The sequence below is a fragment of the Loxodonta africana genome, chromosome 7 (assembly GCF_030014295.1).
Source record: "Loxodonta africana isolate mLoxAfr1 chromosome 7, mLoxAfr1.hap2, whole genome shotgun sequence".
NCBI classification, from domain to species: Eukaryota; Metazoa; Chordata; class Mammalia; order Proboscidea; family Elephantidae; genus Loxodonta; species Loxodonta africana.
The window spans coordinates 92,297,904-92,306,993 of NC_087348.1; the positions used below are offsets into that span (position 1 = coordinate 92,297,904).

The following is a 9,090-nucleotide window of genomic DNA, read 5'->3' on the forward strand; positions in this document are numbered from 1 at the left end:
ATCCTAGCCCAACCATTTACTAGCTATGGGGCCTTGGCCAATTCAAATTATCTCTCAGGGCCTTGGGTTTTCTCATCTGCATAATAGTGACAATATAATGTAGATGGTAACACATAACTCACAATGTGGTTGTGATAAGAGGTATGCAACACATAGGTCTCCTTCAATCCTTCCACCTGTAAGGAAAGCTTTGAGTTCCTTCATCATCCTCACTGTACTTAATCTACCAACACCACTCTAATAGTGGGAAGATGGAGTGGCTTGGAGGTAGCTGTGTCAGGGCAGAGCTGGGCAAGTCCTCGTTCCCCACTAGGACAGTCGTTGGCTGATGCTGCCAGCCATTCCAGAATGTATTTATTCTCACCAGAAAAGCCCGGTCCAGGACATGTCCAGGAATAGCCATTTGGTTTTCCTGCTGAGACCCTTTCTTTCCCCCAACTTCTGAAAGACTCTTCTTCCGGCTGTCCTGACCTTCAGCTGATGCCTCATTCACACCCTTGGGCTTCTTCTTGAGGTTAGATTTCCGAGATACTAACCAGTGTCCTCGGCCTGTTAAGAAGATCAGAAGAGTGAGAGGGGCAAACTCCTCTAAAGCCACAACTAGTCCAAGTACAGAGTAATTATCCATAATACCTATTACCTCATATATACCAGACACTGTGCTGGTAGAGTCAAAAACCAAAAGCTAAACCCACTGCTGTCCAGTTGATTCCAACTCACAGCAACCCTACAGACAAAGTAGAACTGCCCCATCGAGTTTCCAAGGAGCAGCTGGTGGATTCGAACTGTCAACCTACTGGTTAGCAGGCAAAGAACTTAATGACTACACTACCAGGGTTTCTACCGGTAGAGCAGGGAAGGGGAACTCTACACGCTGTATTTCATTTAATTCACCCGAAAACCCAATGAAGGGCACATTACTGTCCCCATTTTACAGATGAAAAGGCTAAGATTCAAACTTTCCTCCTCCAAAACTTTTGTCTCCAAGCTGTAATTGTTCCTTCAAGACCCTAGATCAAGTATTTCCTGTTCTGTGATGCCTTCCCTAACTCCATCAGCAGAGCTGATCATGCTTCCTGTGCCAGTTAGCTATTCCCCCATCTGTCATCTTTCAGGTAAAGCCCAATACCTGACCTCAACAGGCTCCATGTTCCCAGACCTTACTGTGGATTCCATCATTATAGGGGAAAGGTTGTGTTAGAAACTCAGGATAAGAAAATGACAGGACAGTCTTTACTTAAAACAAAAACATGTTCATTGTAGAAAACGCATGTAAGCAAAAAAGAATACGAAGTTTACTACTAGTAAGCCCACCTAACAAAAATCCTGACATTCTGGAATCTGTTCTCTCTTTGACCATGGCTGAGCATGGCACTCAAAGCAATCTGCAATTATTTTTTCATTTATTTATTGTCTATCACCCCCTTTAGAGCAGAAACTCCATGAGAGCAGGGACTTTGGTCCATTCATCTCAGTATTCCCAGGACCTGCACAGAGCTTACCACATTGTCACTGTCAGTGTTGCTGAATGAATGACTCAATGAACTCTAGTCATTCCCCTGTGCACACAGCATCCATTCACACTTTTTCTGATCATCTACTTTGTGCCACGACCTGGGGCCACAGGGATGAATAACATAAGCTCTGAAAAACCAGACACTGAAGACCCTATGGAGCACAGTTCTACTCTGACACACATGGGGCCACCACGAGTCATAATCAACTCAACGGCAACTGGTTTGGTTTTTGATCCAAAAGGGCTCAATAACATAGGGGGTACCATGGAAACCCAGAGAAAGGAGTTACCAGCCTAGGGAACAAGTTAGCTGTAAGTTGAAAAAGGTCATCAGGAGGAGAGGGAAAAACAGGCAGCCTGAGCAGAGGAAAGAGTACAAGAAACACCTGGCAGCATGAAAGATCAGGGCCACGTAGAGGAACAGCACACAGCTGTGGGAACCAGCTTGCTGCCTCTGATCACTTGCTTACTGCCCACGTAGCCCACTACCACCACTCAGGGGCTTGCTCTGGCTCACCTGACCACTGCTGCTGATCCTGCCCTTGGATGCAGTTCTTGCCATATGTCTGATGTGAGCCACTTCTTGTCCCTAGTGTTAGATGACACTCAAGGCATCCCATTTTCCCAAGGCTGCCACCATCTGGGACATGCATTTTGGTTCTTCTTTGTCCCATTCCCCATAGTCCTCACTCCTGGAGAATCCAACCTGAGTTGCTGTCAAAATCCCCAACATTGCCAAGAAGGAAGGCCCAGAGTACGTCATGAGATCAACATGAGGGAAAAGAGATGGGGCTAGAGAGGTCAGCAGAATTGGATCATGAAGGTCTTGAGGATTAGCATAAGGAGCTTGAATTTAAGGAGGCAGACTTTTAGCAGGAAGGGGATTCATAGAAGGGCTGTTTTTTAAAAAATATTTTATTTTGAGATAATTTTAAACTCACAGTATGTTGTAAAAATAGTACACAGAGTTCCCATACAGCCTTCGCCCAATTTCCCTTAATGTTAACATTTTACACAATCATAATACAATTACTGAAACCAATAAATTAACACTGAATCAATATTAGTAATTAATATGCAGACTTTCTTCAAATTCTACCGGTTTTCCCACTAATGTGCCCTTTCTGTTCCAGAAGCAAATCCAGGATCCACAATGCATTTCGTCATCATGTCTGCTTAATCTCCTGTAGTCTGTGACAGTTCCCCAGTCTTTCTTTGTCTTGTATTACTTTGATACTCTTGAAGAATGCTGGTCAATTATTTTGCAAAATATCCCTCAATTGAGTTTGTCTGATGCTTTCTCATGATTACATTAAGGCTTTACGCTTTGGCAAGACTACCACAGAAGTGATGCTGTGCATATCAGGGGGTATATGATGTCAATATGTCTTATTACTGCTGACGTTAACTTTGATCACTTGCTTAAGGCAGTGTCTGCCTGATGTCCTTGCTGTGAAGTCACTATTTTTCCCTCTGAAATTAATAAACATCTTGAAGAGGCTTTGAAATAACGTAAATGTCCTCTTTCTTATCACACTTTTACCCACTAGTTGTAGCATCCATAGATGGTTCTTGCCTGCAAAAATTACTACTCTGATGTTCTAAAGGTGATTTTCTATTTTCCTCATTCCTTCTCCTGCCCTAAGCTGTGTATTCAAACATTTATTAATATCAGTATAGACTCACGAATATTTATTCATTCTATGGTTTATGATCCAATTCCATCATTATTTATCCTGCTGTTCAAATTATCCCAGTTTTGGTGATTGGGAGCTCCTTCGAGTTGGCTAAAACATCCTCTTGACATGCCCCATCATTTTTTGAGCACTTCTTTACTTTCTGGCATCATGGCATCATTCAATTTTCCAGGCTCAACTTGTATTCTCCCTGCCCAAGCCCTGCAAACAATCATTTCTCTAAGGTGCCCTAGTTCCTTTTATTGGAGAATGGTATTTAGAAACCAAGCTCTAAATGCCAGGTATACTCTTTGTTACTGAGGTGTCACTGCTTCTAGGCCCTCTTATCAAACTAGGAAATATAGGTATGTATACTAAGACAAGCATACACCCATCTCTATTTATTTCTGTATCTGTCCATCTGTGTGTGTGTACATGTGTAGCCGTAAGTTCATACTGATACCTCCACAAGAGGGTTTCGAACAAATAGGTGGCCAGGAAGGTCTCTATGTACAAAAATGAAACCACTCTCTAAAATTGGGAAAGACAGACTGCAGGAGAAGGTTCTTCTAATAGTGTACGTACAGAGTGACCAGCAAGTCACATCATCTGGGGTAAACAAGGAGCTCTCTCGTGCTTTTGAAGCAACAAATCTAATCCAGTGAACTCATACTTGTAGACAGTGTTCCATTTATAGGGCTCTGTTCAGTGTTATGAGGAATCCTTGACCCGGAGGAGTTTTAAATCAGATAAATATTTGATAGAGTACTTCCAGAACAATCTTTAAGAGTTTAAGCCATTTTATTTATGAGACACAGAGAGGATGACAATAGATACTGTGGGCTAGGGTAGTGAGGCATGGCCTACTGGAAGAAGTGGGCAGGAATGCTGGGCTTTGTGGGATGGGAGAGGTTTTGCTAACTGAAATGAAAGCTGGGATGTTCTGGGTAAGTAAAAAAAGCTGGGTGAAAAGAGAACATGATGGAATGTGGCATAAATAAAGGAGTGGGGTTATAGCAGAGGGTAAGAATGACATGGAATGCCAGGTTAAAGAGTCAGCAATGAGGACTCCTTGAGTATAGGGGAACAGAACCTATGGTCAGATGTGGTCTTTGGAAGGCTCACCAGGGTGGCTATGGGAAGATGTATTGGGGTGATACGGCCGGGTGAGCCAGGTACCAGTAATAAAGGGGCTATAGAGGAAGGAATGGTATGGGAGACATTCTAAAGCATGAGCTGGGTGTGAGGGAAAGGTACCAATTATGGAAGTCACCTGACCTTCCTCAGGCGTCCGAAGCAGATTTTTGGCTGGAAAGCAGTTGTTCAAGTAAGGCTTCCCATCATCCAGCTTGTAGATTCCCGAGGAGGCCATCTCCCTGAGAGTTGGGCAAGAAAAGCAAGGAAGCAGAACAGTGAGAAGGTGCTGCAGAGCTCTCCCACACCAATGAGGCTGTGAGCCCACCAGGCCTCTCCCATCCGAGTCAGGAAAAGTGTATTTGAGGCCCTTGAGGACAATGCCCTGCTTCAGAAATAGGGTGGCTGTTTAAACGAAGAAAGGACACTGCCCTGGATTTTTCTATTCAAATCAACCCCAAGTCACTGGAATACTAGAAAAGGTATCACCTTTGGGCTCAGACAGACCTGGTTTGAATTCTGGCTCTGTCTTTTCTCACTTTATGATTAAGCAAGTTGCTCTACCCCTGAGTCTCATTTTTCTTACCTGTTAAATGGTGGTTATAATACCTACTTAAATAGATTAATGAAAGGATCAAGTGAGAAAGGGAGTGCCTGGCACATAGTAAGTGCTCACTAAATGTTTTCTTTGTTTTAACAGAATTTAGAAGAGAGAGAGCTCAAATTTTAGGGAAGAAGATGTGCAAATAATGAGATTTGACTGAATAAATGGGATTTGAGGGATAAATTGAATTTGCTGATAGAAAGAAGGATGAGCATTCTAAATAAAAAGGGCCATAGGACTGAGGTTGGTAGTAGGCATATCCTTGGGGCAGTGAAGAGACAATCTGACTGAAGAAGCAGAAGGATGTATGTTCGAAGTCTGGGACAATCAGGCTGGATAGGAAGGATAGTACCTGCTCGTGAAAGGCCTTCTGTGCCAAGCTAGGAGCTTAGGTTTTATCTTGTAGGTGACTGAGAGCCATGGACGATTTCTGAGCCGGGGAGAGTCATGCTCCAAGCTGTTTTAGAAAGATTAATCTGACAAAACTAACAGCTAGATGAAAATGGCTGGCAACTGGGATTCCAGTTAGGGGCTACTGTAGCAACGCAGGGGTGAGTGATGAGGGTCCATGTGAAGAACCTGAAGATTTAAAGAGAGAAAGAAAAACCAAGAAATAGAAAGAAGAAAGGAAGGAGGGTGGGAAGGAGGCAAGGAAAGAAGGAAAGAGGAAAGGAGGGAGAAGGGGAAGGGGAGAAAGGAAACAAGAAAAGAAAAAGTGGAACAAGATCAATTGAAGGCATGAGTACTTAAGCTGTGGACAAAAAAGGAGGATTCAGGAAGAAATTTTAGACAAGTAGGAAAAGAATTGGGAGGTGGAGGTAGACAGGAAGCTGTCAGATAAGCCAAGGGAAGAGAAAGCCATACAAAAGAAGGAGAGATTGGCAGAGAAGTCAAGTAAGGTGAGGACCTAAAACAGGCCGTAAGAAGTAGGAGGCCAATTTCAGGTGAAGGGCAGAGTTAAGTCAGACTTTAACTGTGTATGGAAGAGTGAATGGGAGGTGAGGAAGTGCAAAAAGTGAAGGTAGGTAAGTGTTTCAAGAAGCTAGGCTGTGAAAACAAAGTTAAGGGAGGAGTGAACAGCAGGGTCACAACTAGGATAAGGACAGTGAGGACCTGAGGGTCGGGGTAGGGGGAGGGGGGTCATTTAAGGAGGCTTTCTCTCAGAGTCATGCAAAGGCAGTGTCAGTACTTGCCTCGACCCTAGTCCCAGCCCTTGTGAACAGTCATTATAGAGCACAGGCTTTGGAATCACACTGCATTGGTTCAAATCCTAGCTACACCACTTACTAGCCGCGTGACCTTGGAAAGTTACTTAACTTTTCTAAGCCTTGGTTTCTTCTTCTGTAAAATGTGGACAATAACTGTACATACTTCGTAGGGTTGTTTTGACAATTAAAGGAGAAAATGTTTCTGAAGGGCTTATAATAGCATCTGGCATGTGGCTAACGTATGTTGACCATTTTCTATAATGAAGATTATTAACAGGAAGAGAGAGACTTGACTATATCTATAGACTGAGAGGAAGGAGGCTTGCCTTTGTTCTTGGTGTTCCTTCAGCCTAAAATACCCTTCTCCATCTTGTTCACCCAGCTGGTGTTACCCTTTAAGATTCAGCTTAAATACCACCTCCATTTTGAATAAATCAAGGAGCTAAGTTTCTGAAACCCTGGCTGGGAAGAGAGTCAATAAAAGGAAAGACAAAATGTTTTCTGGGTGACAAATATGAAAAGCAGAGTGGTGCAGTAGGAAGCGCAATACTTTTGAGAATAGGAAGCTTAAGTTTAAGTTCTACTACTAAGCTGAGGGACCTTGGGTAAGTCACTTTACCTCTTTGTGCCTCAGATTTCTCACATTTTAAATGAGGATAAAAATCCTGTGCCTCAGAAAATCACAGGAAGAATTAAATGAGGTAACAGATGGATAAAAAGCATCTTTGTAGACCCCATCCAGATGCTACTGCTTCCAGAAAGCCTTCATTAAACCTTCTGGTGGGAAAAATGCAGTTTTTGTTAAGCCCTTGAGTACTTCTCCTGTATCACTTTCATGGTCCAGAGCCCTTCCTACCTCATTAACATTATTAACAATCTTGAGGGAGCTCCTTCAATGGATTGGAAACATTACCAGTTCATCTGATTCTCTTCCACCCTTGGAACCTAGCTCACAGGAAGCACGCAATAAACACGTGTGAGCCAAATGAAGGCTACGACAGCACTTCCAGGGCCCAAGGGTGTGTGTGCGTTTGCATGTTCCCTAACTGGACTCTAAGCTCCTCGAGGGGAAGAACAATATCTATGGTGTTTATGACTTTATTTCTAGTACCGAACACAGCACGTGGCACATAACAGAGTCCACATGTATCTGTTGAAGGAAGAAATGAATGTTGACATTTCCCTTGGTCCAACATAGGGCAGTATGAATTTCCTAATCCTGACCTCCCCCACAAAGGGTTAGAAGCTCCTCCTGTGTGTTCTTATGACACCCCACACTTCCCCTGTTGTACACTACTCACCCCTTTATTATAACTGCTTGCTCTCCTCATCAACTTCTCACCTGCTATGAGGCCAATGATTACCTTAGTCACCTAGGTAACTCCAGTGCCTAGCACAGAGGCTAGAGCTCAATAACAATTTGTTGGGAAGATGAATGGATAGATGGGTGGATAGACAGATGGATGGGCACAGATTTACACTGAGTCAATCTGTCTTTCAGGAAATCTCTCTCATGACCAACCACACCTATCTGCTAGGGAGGTGAATGAATGAATAAATTGCTGGCTGGGAATTGTTGAGATGATGACTGTTGGAGAAGGCCTCAGCCTCAGTAACGTACAGAAGATGGGGACCTGGCTTCTGGTCTACATGGTACTTACTTGATCTTTGACTTTGGGAAAGTCACCTTGACTTCCTTTTTTTTTTGTTTCTTCACCTGTAAAATAGATATTACACTTCTTCTTAGCCTGCCATTCAAAGATCTTGAACTTTCTCATTAATTATATCCCACCATAAGGCTTCAACTCCAAAATTTGTCTCCTCTGGGGCCTAGAAAAGTACCACAGGACTAAAGATTCCAGAAATAGATGGATATAGATGTAGAGACAGAGACAGAGATGGAGACATTGATGGGAAGGTGGTACAGGAGAATAATTTTATAACAATGGGTGGGGCTGAAGTGCTGAAAGAAGATGTGCAAAATACAAATCAGTAAGGAAAGGATCATTTATATGATCATTTACATAAAGATAAATTTCACAGAATAAAAATAGCAAAGACAAAGTTTAAAGCTAAAATGTAGTCTGGCAAAGTTATTTGCTACGTGTATACTACAAAGGATGAATCAGACTCAGGCTAGCACAACTCATCATAGGAATTCCAGTTCCCTATCAGGAATACTAGATGAGAAGGTGTCTTAGGTATCTAGTGCTGCTATAACATAAATACTACAAATGGATGGCTTTAACAAACATAAATTTATTCTCTCACAGGTTAGGAGGCTAGAAGTTCAAATTCAGGGCACCGGCTCTAGGGGAAGGCTTTCTCTCTCTGTTGGCTCTGAGGAAAAGTCCTTGTCATCAATCTTCCCCTGGCCCAGGAGCTTCTCAGTGCAGGGACCGTGGGTCCAATGGACGCACTCTGCTCCCGGCTCTTCTTTCTTGTTGGTAGGAAGTCCCTCTCCTCTCTGCTCGATTCTCTTTTATATCTCAAGAGATTGACTCAAGGAACAACCTACTCCTATAGACTGAGTCCTGCCTCATTAATGTAACTGCCTCTAATCCTGCCTCCATCACAGAGGTTAAGATTTCCAACACTTAGGATACGACATCAGATCACAAAATGTTGGACAACCACGTAATACTGAGAATCATGGCCTAGCCAAGTTGACACATATTTTGGGGGGACACAATTCAATTCATAACAGAAGGTATGGAACTAATAGGCTAAGAAAGGCACATAACTCCCAGGTTATATTACCTAGAAAGTAACCCTAAGGGAAATGTAGACTTAAATCTACATGGCAGAAAAAACAAAATTCAACCCTAAGGGAAATGTAGACTTAATCTACATGGCAGAAAAAACAAAATTCAAGTTCTAGACTTGGAGGCTGCCTGCCTGGTTAGCCTCAGCTACCTCTGGTTTCCATCTCAAACTGGAGGCAGCTAATGC

General features: G+C 42.9%; 1 protein-coding gene across 3 annotated transcripts in view; it reads right to left on the reverse strand.

The window, feature by feature from the left end:
• Positions 1–9,090, reverse strand: part of XRRA1 (X-ray radiation resistance associated 1) — a 58,992-nt gene that overhangs the window by 48,140 nt on the left and 1,762 nt on the right. For 2 of the 3 annotated variants that reach the window (XM_010599580.3, XM_023538943.2), the window contains exons 2-4: positions 7,800–7,855; positions 4,471–4,568; positions 365–549 (exon numbers count right to left, since the gene is read on the reverse strand). In XM_010599580.3, coding sequence (XP_010597882.1) covers positions 365–549; positions 4,471–4,564 — 279 coding nt within the window. In that variant the 5' untranslated portion in view covers positions 4,565–4,568; positions 7,800–7,855. The remainder of the gene's footprint in view (positions 1–364; positions 550–4,470; positions 4,569–7,799; positions 7,856–9,090) is intronic. The other variant, XM_023538942.2, reaches the window with a different exon arrangement.